The sequence below is a fragment of the Phascolarctos cinereus genome, unplaced genomic scaffold (assembly GCF_003287225.1).
Source record: "Phascolarctos cinereus isolate Bilbo 61053 unplaced genomic scaffold, phaCin_HiC Scaffold_1;HRSCAF=81, whole genome shotgun sequence".
Classification (NCBI taxonomy): domain Eukaryota; kingdom Metazoa; phylum Chordata; class Mammalia; order Diprotodontia; family Phascolarctidae; genus Phascolarctos; species Phascolarctos cinereus.
The window spans coordinates 181,766,408-181,779,006 of NW_027555514.1; the positions used below are offsets into that span (position 1 = coordinate 181,766,408).

Here is a 12,599-nt window from a genome sequence, read left to right on the forward strand (position 1 = left end):
TTCAAATCTGGCCTCAGACGCTTGACACTTACTAGCTGTGTGACCCCCTGGGCAAGTCATTTACCCCCGTTGCCTAGCCAAAAGAAAAAACAGAGAGAGAGAAGATGACCTGTTCATGAAGTCAGAGATGACAGATAGATGACTTGGTTGAAGCAATGATATCCTCGTAATGTGAGGAGAAAACTAGGAAGTCCTCCAGCATGTTGGGTGGACTACCTGTAGCAAGCAAATGAGAGGATACAAAGAGTTGCTCAGCCTGTGCAGTCAGCCAACAAGCATTTACTATTTGCCAGGCATTGTACTACAGGTGCTGGCAATGCAAAGAAAGGCAAAAATGTAGTCACTGCTTGTAAGACACTCAGTCTCCGGGGGGAAGCAACATACATGTCTTTATGTATGTAAAAGATAGACACACAAATATTAGGTATACGTTATGTGTGTATGTAAATATAAGTTTGTATCTTATACATACACAATTATTTCCATTTTTTTCTCTCCTATTAGAATAATGTATGAGTTCCTTGTAGGCAAAAACTGTATTTTTGCCTTTTTTTTTTATTGCCAGTACATGTGTGTGGATGTATGTATGTAAGTATGCTGAAACAACTAAATGAATTTGAGGTTCTGGCCAATTTGTCTCCTTAAAAGTGTGTCAATTTACAACCTGCCTCATCTTTACATATAGATTTATGTATAGATATATAAATCGATGTACATAATATATAGTAACATTTTTTATTTTTTGCTTTTACCTTTTAAAATATTGTTCACTTAGGGAGTTCTAGCTATTTTCTTCATAGTCAAGCTTATGTGCGATTGCAAAAGTAAACAGGAAACTTGTTTGGAGGAGGAAGACTTAGATGGTTAGAATCACAATGGTTTTTACCTTCTTCCCTTCTAGCCTCAAATAATGATCATAGACATCATTTAACAGTACCAGAAAATACACGGACAATATCAGTCTCTAGATGCAATAGTATTATATAGATTGACTGTATTAACACTTACCTATACTGAACTAGTAATGGAAATTCTCATTTTGAAACTGAGAATGATAGAAAGATGAAATTGTAAGATAAATAATGAAAAATAAATCTTTTTTTTAACATTTTTAATTAATGTCTTCTATTTTTTATATCATCACAGTTATCCCCTGTATATCTTCCTTTTTCTCCTACAACTCATTCCCTATAACAAATAGTATTTTTAAAGATGAAAAGAAAAAAGACAAGGAAAAATTAGCACAACGGATCAATACATTGAAAAAGTCCAAAAATATGTATCACATGTAACACTATGGACCTCCCATGCCCACAAAGTGATGGGTTGGAGTGTCCTCTCCTATCTCTTCATCTGAGTACAGCTTGACCTTTATAATTGTGTTGTATTCACTTCATTTTTTGTGTGTGGTTATTCTTTCCATTTACATTGTTGTTGTAGTTATTCTATATACTGTTTTCTTGGCTCTGCTCACTTTACTGTGCATCAGTTCATGTAGATCTTTCCATCCTTCTCTGTATTCACACCGTACGTCATTTTTTTATAGCACAGTTATATTCCATTACATATATACACCATAGTTTTAGTTATTTCCCTATTGATGGGCATCTACTTAGTTACTAGTTCTTTGGCATCACAAAATTTGCCATTAGAAATATTTTAATGTATATGGCAACTTTCTTATCAATGGCTTCCTTGGAATATATGCACAATAATGGAGTCTCTGATTCAAAGGTTGTGGACACTTCAGTTACTTTGTTTGCATAATTCCAAATTGCTTTCCAAAGCAATCATTCCATTTCAAAGCTCCATCAGCTATGTATTAGTGTACCTATCATTCCACAACTCTTCCACCATTTAACTACTGTCATTTTTTGCCAGCTTTGCCAATTTGCAGGTTAGAGAATGGCTTCTATTATGTTTTAAGAAATGAAAAGTCCTTGATTAATATTCTGATATGCCAATAAAAGTGGAATTGTAGTCATAGATTAATGTTAATATTAAAGTGATTTCTTAATTTTCTTTACAGATTCTTGATGATAGAAAACAATGGTGGAAAGTTCGCGGTGCAAGTGGAGACTCTGGATTTGTGCCAAATAACATTTTAGATATTGTGAGACCCCAAGAGCCTGGATTAGGGCGTGCTGATCCACCTTATACTCATACTATACAGGTACCATTAATTTCTTAATGTAATTTTGACTATTCTAAATATGGGCAATCTACAAATTGATCATTATAGTGTAGTAGGTATAGAGACAGGGAAACATATTTAATTCTCTTCTCTGCCACTTCTTGGCTATGTGATGCTGGGAAAGTTGTTTACTCTCTCAGTTTCCCTAACAGCTCTCTAAGACTGCAAGTGGCAGAGAAGGTACCATTCTGCATTGGAAGAGAAAGGTCCTCACCATGAGCAACATACAACAATGAAATCACAAATCCAGTCAAAAAAGAAAGGCAAGGCTTAATCACATTTTGACTCTTAATCACTGAAATTTATTCTAGAACATCTCTTATAGCAGGAAGAAGTAACAGATTTATGTGTAGCACATAAGTATACACACAGCTACATACATATTTCAATTAAGAAAAATAGTCATTGCTCCAAGCTTTGCCATAATGCTCCCACCCCTAATCTCAAGCTTGCCCTTACCATATTCCTTCCTGTTTGGGTTTAGGAGGTAAGGCTAAGAGAAGCCTACCAAAACTTTATAAGAAGATGGGAACATCTATTCAGAGCTGAGAGGCATTATTGAGATCACCTAATCAAACCTCATTTTACAGATAAGGAACCTGAGGCCTAGAAAGATTCATAGTCAAAGAAATCTAATACTCAGATCCTATATGCCCTATGACTGGTTTTCCTATAACCTCTGCTTAGCTGCAACCTGCACTGACTACCAAAGATATGTGGCCAGTCTGATTCAGAAGCTTCCTTGCTTTCTATTTTAAAAATGAAAATGCAACATATACATAAAACTAATATAGATAGAAGGTATATGTATCTGTCTTATCAAATCACACCAGAGACCTTTCTGCAGCTACTGCAGACTCTTCCTATAGCTTCAACCCATATTCCTCACTCCTGGGATTTTTGAACTATGGTGCTTTTGATTTAGTTATGCCGGGGGTATAATGGCACTCCACATGTGCTCCTTAACACTAATATGACTCTCTTGCTAAATTGCCTGGAAAAAATGGTTTTTTTTTAACTCCCTGAAACTTGACAACTGATTTACATTAGGCCCAAGGATAATGGCATGAACATGTGTAGAAAGTATATTGGATGTGTCATGATGTAGTTTTGTCTTATTTACAATTTCAGACTTGAAAGTAGTATCTTTCCCAACCCAAAATTGTGGTGAATTTCTTAGCACCTTAGGTTACCTACATACTTCTGGCTAATTTGTTGATGATATTAAGCTTAGAACAGTGATACACCTTTCCATTTGTTTGGACTGACTCGAGATTTCACCATGATTCATGGAATTGGCCATATACAATATATAAAATGGAATTCCATATAAGATTAAATTAGCATATAGAATATATATATTTTGGTGGGTAGGTCAAATACACTTTCAGTCAAGGAAAACTGATACTGAAATGTATTTATCATTTGTCCAAAATGTGTGCATGATATATTAAGTATTTAATTTTATGTTCATCATTTGTTATTAGCTATTAATGCCAAAGAAGGAGTTTGAATTATTTAAGGTATGGGATTACTTACCTTACCTAAAAAATATTTCATTTCTTGTAGGACTTTGAATTTAAATTTCTATCTTAGATTTAAACATATTTTTCTTTTTAAAAAAAAGACAGCAATAATTAACAAAACAAGTTTCCAATTGTTTGCCTTTAGGATGTTATTGCTGTCATGTACATTTTATTTCACCTTCTGGATGCCTTAGCTTCTTGGCTTATCTATGAGATCATGTTTACTTATTGCCTAACCAGTAACTGAGTATTTCTACTTCAACTGAACTTATGTCTGTACTTTTGACTTAATTGGATTATTTTTTATTTGTTTGACCTTGTGGTTTATAACAAGAAGCACTGCATGAAAAAAACCTCTCCTAGTGGATCCTTGTGTTTGTATTTGTGCATGTGTGTGCGCGCATGCATATAGGCATGCACAGGCCAAGGGCTTCCATTTGTAGTGATAAATATATCTATCTACGTGTAACTAGATAGATATAGTCATAGCTATCTATTAGAGGGTTTTTTTCCTTTTTTGTTGTGTGACAGCTAGGGGTGGGCAAACTCTGGCAAAATAACCCCCTCCAATAAACATGTCAAAAAATATTTAAAGTATCTATATGCCAAGTACACATAAGTCAGACTGATTGGCAGTCAGAGATCCTAAGTTCATATTCTAAATCTTCTTCTTTCCACTAGATTTTTTTTCACATGAATATTAGATGAGAATTTTTTTATGTCCCTTCTGCCTTTAAATCCAGATTTCTGCTTTCAAAATCCAGAAATCTCCTTGTTTTGCTTTTCAATCTGGTTTGAGCCTATACTTCTGGGTTCTTGCTAGTGTCATAAGATAACTTTTCAATAGAAAAGGTATTTCTGCTTACAGTTAGTCAAGAAATATTCATACAAAGGCCTGGAAGACATTTGCTAGACAACAAATACATTTCCTTCCTCTAAACAGAACCGTAACTCAAACTACAGCCTTTATCTGTATGTAATTCCTGTAAATAACTTCTCACATTCACAAGCAATTTTGATATAGCTAAGAGAGTTTTTAAAATTTGAAACCTTTGTCTTTCTTCTCTGAAGAAGTGTATGTTTCCTTTGAGAATTGCCCATTCCTAGCTTTTTTTTTTAAACTTTTCAACAGGATTTGACTTAGTTATGTACATTTATGGTTGCAGTTGTGCATGTAAGTGATGGATAAAAAAAAGTGTGTTGAAGCTCTGTGTGCTTGTGTATGTGTGTGTGTGTAGGGGGTAGGAGTTTTGTTTTTTATTTGTTTTAGGATTAGGCCTTACTTTTTAAAGTAATTGGTTTGTTGTAAGATTAGGTTCATTCATTCTTTCTCTGTTTCTGTCTTTCTCTCTGTGTGTCTTTCTCACTTTCTTCTGTAATATATTTTGAAGCTTAAGGGGTCTTTATTTATGTTGGAAACTTGTGTGATCATGCTGGTTTTACTCTGCATAGCCTATGTTTTGGAACGGTTTTCTTGCAATTGAGGTAGTACTGAAATTGTTATTCTGTGAATTTCACAGACTGATTTAATTACAATAATATAAGCAGCAATGTATGGTAGTAAGCAGTTACATAAATCACTCTTGCAACCCTCATTTCCCTTAGAAGTGATAACATAACGTAAATCTATAACTGAAAGGAAACTCAGCAAGTCCTCTCTCTGCGCCCCCCATTTTACAGATGAGAAAACTGGGACTCAGGAAGGGCAAATGACCTGCCCAAAGTCACACAGGTGACAGGAGTAAGCATCAGAGATGAACTCAGGCCCACCTCAATGCAGTCCGTGTCCTTTCTGTCATTCTGTACTACCCTACTGTGAAACTAAATAAAATCATTATTTTCTACACACTTCAGCATAAATTATTCATTTTAACTGATTAAAAAAAGGTTTTTCAAAAAGATAGACTCATTGCTCTCAGCGAGCTTAAATCATAAATAAAAGTTGAAAATGAATAGAATAGTTCCAAATATTAAGGTACTACCATACTATTTTGGGAAACGGATTATAATAGTCAGTATCTGTCAGTACTATCATATGCGTTGGCCTAAATCATGACTCTTAATCTGGGGTCCATGAACTTGGTTGTTGGGTTTTTTTGTACTTTTTGACAAATTTATTTAAATAAAATTGCTTTTCTTTGTAACCCTATATAATTTTATGCATTTAAAAATATTAATCTGAGGAGTCCATAGGCTTCACCACACAGTCAAAGGTATACCTGACATAAATGAAAAGGTCTCAATTGATGAAACAAAATACCTGCAGTTCATTGTAGCACAGTGACAAAATTTTAGCCATATCATGGATAAACCACTGAAGCTAGATTCCTCAACCAGTGGATCTGATTTACTGGTACATAGAGAAGCTTTTAGGGTAGCTAGGTGGTGCAGTGTATAGAGTTCTGGGCCTAGAGTCAGAAAGACTTGTCTCCATGAGTTCAAATCTAGCCTCAAACTAATATGACCCTGAGCAAGTCACTTAACCCTATTTGCCTCAGTTTCCTTATCTGTAAAAAAAATAAGCTACAGAAGGATATGGCAAACCAGTCTAGTATCTTTGCCAAGAAAACCCCAAATGGGGTCATGAAGAGTTGAATGCGACTGAAATGACTGAACAACAATAACAAAAAGAGAAGCTTTAATCTAGTAAACCTCCATGTTGGATGCTGCCATTTGGCTTCTAATCTATTGAGTGCTAACATTCCTATCAAGCAAGCATGGAGATATATTTTGGCAAGTCACCTTCCTCTCTGGTCCTCAGTTTTCTCCTCTATAAAATAAGAGATTGGTGTAAACCATTTATAAGGACCTTTTCACCTCTGAAATTCTGGGAATCCATGATCTCAAAGCTCCAAGGAAGCATAATGGCTTTCCAGAGAAAGACTTGGGGAACCTGTACTGAAAAATGTGTAGCTAAAAAGCAAAACAAAACAAATAGTACTTTATTGATAGTATTAATTTATATACATCAAAAATAATTCTAGTATATTTAAGTATTTAAGAGGATCTAATATGGGAGAGGGATTATATCATTCAGCTTGGCTGCAGAAACCAAAACTAGAAATATGGATAAAGTTAAAAGAGAATTAGATTTAGACTTGATATAAGAAACAACAATTTGAGTTGTCCATACTTCAAATGAGTTTCTTGGGAAGTTTGCTGGATATTTTCCAAGCAGAAGCTGAACGATCACTTGACAACCGGAAGGTTTGGATTAGCTAGTTCTTCTGAGTCCCTTCCATTTCTTAGTTTCTGTGAAACACATCATGTGATCACCTGCTCTGTTGGGATGTAAGGCTGGCCTTGGGTTCATTCCTGGTACCTCCAAAAAATTTAGAGAAGGGGGTCAAAAAAAAAAGACTCATACAGTGAAAGGCAGTGACAGTTTGAAGGAGAAAGGTGATCACCACAGAGCTTTGTCTAACAGAATGATATCACTGGAAAAGGTAGTAGAATTGGAGATGGAAGTGACTTTGCCATAAGCTATTTCTCCAACTGTGGACAATTCACTTCATTACTCAGTAATGCAATTTCTCATTTCAAACTGCTTTTCAAACTCTCATTTCACCTTTCAAAGTTCAGTTTCAAACTCCTGTCACATGAGTTGGCATGACCACATCTAGAATTCTTTGAATATAGGCCTTAACTTTTCAAGAATAGAAATTTAATTAGACAGGAATACAGACTTAATTAAAAGGCTTAATTAGAGCTTAATATGAAATTAGTTAAGTAAGGTGATTTTTCACCTTTGAAAATGGCTTAGATGAGTTCTACCTATTCAACCCATGCATTTCCTATCAAGAAAAAATAGTACACGAACTAATTCTTTACAACTCTATAAGAAATTACTGGTTAATAAAGGAGGTCTTGTCTTTAGCAAACTTTACTCAAAGAAGCAGCTTATGCTCACTCATGGTTTTGCTCCAGAAAAAAATTGTGTATTAGTTCCTTTTCTTTGCCTCTCTCTATGACACCTTTACATTAAGTATTACTCTTAGACTGTTTTATCCTCCTGCCTCATATAAGCTTTTCCTCAGAGAAAGATCTGATGTCACATTCTGTTACATTTTAGCATGGATTGGTATGTTGTTGTGGTTCTGTTTGCCGTGTCTTTTACATTTTAAGCTTTTCCTTTAATTGTAGAAAAAAAAGACTTCTCTTTATATTGTTTTTCTCCCTAGAAATTTTAAGGTTTTGTGACAGGTATTTGAAGGTGTGAATGGGGTGGGGACAGAGGAAGGAAGATGGCCTTTCCTTCTTATAATCATGAATTATAGACTGGGTATCCTCTGTTCTCATGGCACTGGGTAAATGTTCAATTTATTGAAAGTGATTTAAATGACTGCTATGTGCGAAGCACCATAAATAAAGAGGCAAACATCAAGACAGCCCTTGGTCCAAAGGAGCTTTTGTTCTATTGAGAAGTACCACTGTAAACAGACAAATAAATACAAAATAATTTGAGGGAGAAGGCACTAACAATTAGTTGCAACATTCATAGGTTGCTAGTTGTCCAAGATACCTGGTGATATCAGTACTCCTTTACTTGCTGGTAACTACTTTCCCTCTTTCAGTATGCATCATTCTTTTTTTTCTGACCCATTCTATAATTTTATAGCCTTCTATCTATGGAGGGATCTTTGAATATTAGTTGTTCTTTCCTGAACAATTTTCATACTACACATGTTAAGTTGCAGTAACATTTTAGTTTCAGACATGGAAATGGTGTCCATATAATTTTTTTGATAGTTGGGTAGTTGTAATTTAGAGGGTTGGCAGTTTTCAAATTCCGTCACCAGTATACAATCCCATGTAGTCAAGTTTTCTGTTTGGAATTCATTGCCCTTGGCTTTTCTACAATGAAGGTACAAGCTGTTGGCTATACCAATGAGCTTTACAGGTTCTGAAAAATGTAACTAATTGTAATCCTTAAAGACAGAAGAAAAAAATCTAAGATAAGGAGGTCTTATCTAACAAAGTATGCATTTTCTTACTCCTAAGTTATAGGAGAGGAAGAATAAGATGGAAGCCTATTTTATTTTATTATTCAAAAGTTTAAACCTAAAACTTAAACTAATAGTACTTTCAAAATACAACAAAACGCAACCTATCTTCATGTTTGTTTTCAATTTGCCATGGTAGATAATAGTAATGAGGACCAATCAGAAAAGCTTCCAGCATTAATTCCTTTGGTTATAAGACAAGGAACACATAATTTCATTAACAACAACGACAGCAACAAAACAACCAAAAACTTTACAAACTAATGCTTTTTGTTTTCACATATAACATGTAATGATAGTATTATTTTATTTTCCCAATTGCCTCAATTTTCTCATCTGATTTGCTTCATTTTCCTAATAGCAATTACTTGGAGAGCTGTCTGAGGTAATACACATTCCCTTCATGATAATTTGTTTTTAAGCTACATGGTTGGATTCATCCTCTGGCTTTTCATCTCTTGATATGTGCCAATGATGGTTAGTTTTTATAGCAGTGTATTCAACTCTTCCAGGTTTTTAAGACAAGAGCTTATAATTCATAGTAGCTTTAAATTCTACAAAGTAGTCTTATTTTATGTCTTTATTGTTTTTATTTATGCAATTCACTCTCATCATGCAGTTTTTCTTCTTAATCAAAATTCTTTATACATCTCTCTGAGCCTTAGTTTGCATTCTTAGCAAGCTTCACTAGAATTTGAGAATCCCGTTTTGACTTATTACAAGATACCTAAAATTACACCATAATCATGATAAAATCAATTAGATTCTATTCAGTTCTTAAGCAGTATAAGTACAGAGTACTTTGCTAGCAGTTGGGTGGACTACAAATGGAGCAATCTTTACAGCAGACTTTCCTCATTTTCCTAAAAATTCTTCCCCTTAGAATGAAAGATTACTGTAACAACCTAGAACATTTTTATGGATAGTATGTTTGGAAAGAGGGGCATCTAGGTGGCACAGAGGGTAGAGCACAGTCAAACGACCTGAATTCAAATCTGGCTTCAGATAGACAACTGTGTGACCCTGGGCAAGTCACTTAACCCTGTTTGTCTCAATTTCCTCATCTGTATAATGACCTGGAGAAGGAATGACAAAATACTCTAGTATCTTTGCCAAGAAAACCCCAAATGGGGTCACTGAGTCAGACATGATTAAAATGACTCAATAATAACAGTAAGTGTTTGGAGAGAAATGATGGAAAAGTTGTATTCTTAAGGAGGATTTATTTTCTTCCCAGCTTTAAGTACCCTTGACCCACGAGAAAAAAAACAATCTAGGCACCCGATATATTTTACAGCAGAGGTGTCAAAACATGCAAGTGATCCTGAACCAGATTAAATTGTCAGTGGTAAATATTGAACAAAATAAATAAAATGTAATAAGAGATACTACATTTTAAATATTTAAAATATTACATTTTAAAACTAAGACATTATATGGCCGAGTATAGATTACTGAGCCCAATTTCCATTTGAGTTTGACATGCTGCTTTACAGAACTGGAATTCATTGGGGCTAAGAGCTCTTTACATCTGTAACAAGGGGAGAATAAGAGAAAGGGAGGTGAATATAAAGGGAGAGGGAAAGAGAAAGAAAAGGGAGAGAAAAAAGGGTAAAGAGTAGTTAAAGAAAAGTAAATGCTGACTCACTTTTGTCTCCTAGCTCAAAACTCCTAGCTAATGTCAAACAACCTTAATTTATTTTTCATAATAAGCAGCCTTGGCTGTTGTTCTAAATAGGAAAAGATGATGAGTTGGGGGGAAATGGGGAAGGGCAACAGTTTTTCATGATTTTTGTTTCTTGCCACTTGATGTGGAAAATTGGTATACATAAAAAAGTATGTAGTCATTTTTTAAAATAGTTTTTTTGAAAGTGAGTTTTTTCTTTAGAATTAAAAAAACATTTAAAAAATAGCTGGTTTCTTTACTTGCGGAAGGTGCTGTTTAATGCATAACTACATATACCTCTTTGTTCTCCTACATACCCCATAACCGCCCCCCCACCCCTCCCCAGTCCTCTCCCTTCCCCTTCATTTCAACCTAGCAGTTTCATTATGTAACAAGGCCAGATGCTTGGGACAAAAAGATTTTAGAATACCTGCCTTCATACTTGGCTCTGACAGTAACACACAATATGTTCAGGTTGTTTTGGTTTTTTGTTTGTTTTGTTTTTATGAAATCACTTACAGGACAGAGAAATACTAGAGATTCTTACTTTTGTGATAGGAGAAAATTCAAATGCATTATAGCATTCATATCAATGAGCATTTCTGAGTTTGAATTCTAAAAAGAATTTACTCTTTGCCACTTCTTAAAGTGATTAGATGGCACAGTGAATAGAGCAGAGTACCTAAAATCCACAAGACCAGAGTTCAAATCAGATACTTATTAGCTGTGTGACTACAGGCATCTGTAAAATAGGTATAATAATAATACCTGCTTCCCAGGTTTTGTGAGGATAAAAAAGAGATATTTCTAAAGACCTTTTAACACCTTGGAGCACTATATAAATGCTAGCTGTTATTATTTTTGCCTCAGAAATATTTATGAGCATGACATCTCATAATTATGTGCATTAGAGTTTTATGTTAAAGGAATATCTTATATCCCTTGGATTTTTTTGTTTATAAACAATTGATTTTGGTAGTATTTGCCATTTACAATTCTGTATTTTAATGGCTTTACCTATTGGCACAAATATAGAAATACTTTTTGTTTTTAGTAGAGCTGTGATGTTCTCCTTTATTACACATTTAGCATTTCTTGAGGTTGAATGACTTTGCTTCTAAAGAACAATGTAAACATGGATAATGTACATATTGTTTCCCCTTTTGATTTCCATTCTCTCATTCTTCTATCTTTCCTCACCTTTTCTTTACCCATTGGCTGAGGAGTGGCAACTTTTAGAATAATGCCATAAAATTAAAAGATTCACTCCTAAATCAGGATTCCAAAGTGCAGATGTGAAGAAAATGTTACCGAGAGTTAATATGGTAATTTTCTGGATCAAATTTAAATGAAACAGTGGTTTATGTGCATTTTCAATTCTCTTATCCCCTGTTAAAATATTTAACTTTGTGTTATATTTGTGCCAATACAGAATTGAAAACAAATGTTCTTCTGCTAGAATTGTCAAATTTTTAAAGGGTATCAAGTGGAATTTTCTTTTACTTCTCATGGTACTTATACTTACCTTGAAGTTTGTCTCTGATTGATGTTTCAGTAATGTGAGGTATCTTAGAATATTGAGAAAAGGTAGCTTTTTAAAATTTGAAGTGCATTTGTCAATTAAATGATTTCTGTTTTGATACAGCATTTTGACTGCATTTTTTCAGTCACTGTAACAGTTTTAAATTGGTATTTTAGGCTTAATTAAACTAATCTAATCATCACACTTATATCAAATCCATCTAAATTTTCATACACAATTTTCCACATTAATATTTCTATTTATAAGTTACAATCACAAGAATGAAGATAAAGACTACATTATAAATTTAAGCTGACTTTCCAAAATATTGCCTTTTTAATAAAGAGAATGCCTTATTTGGGATAGTGGTATAAAATAATCATAGAAAGGGAGATCATTTGAGAAATAGTAGCCTGCCATAAGTAGCATTATATTTTATTTTATTTTTAAAGAATATTCCACTGATCTCCTGAAAGCAATACCACTGTCTTATGGAATAGGGGAAAGGGTATGAAGTCACTCAAATATCTGAATTTATTTCTTCATCTATAGCACATCATTGTTTAAAATGAAGAAATGTACTATAATGATGTTTTACTGCTACCATAGTATTAACTTTTGAATGACTATTAGGATAACTAATACATTGACCAGTTTATATTTGATCTAGGTTGGATCAATGTGAGTA

At 34.1% G+C, this 12,599-nt stretch overlaps 1 protein-coding gene across 4 annotated transcripts in view; it reads left to right on the forward strand.

Moving 5' to 3' along the window:
• Positions 1 to 12,599, forward strand: part of EPS8 (EGFR pathway substrate 8, signaling adaptor) — a 250,410-nt gene that overhangs the window by 223,549 nt on the left and 14,262 nt on the right. For all 4 annotated transcript variants that reach the window (XM_078155350.1, XM_020994273.2, XM_078155347.1 and 1 more), the window contains one exon: positions 2,030 to 2,173. In XM_078155350.1, coding sequence (XP_078011476.1) covers positions 2,030 to 2,173 — 144 coding nt within the window. The remainder of the gene's footprint in view (positions 1 to 2,029; positions 2,174 to 12,599) is intronic.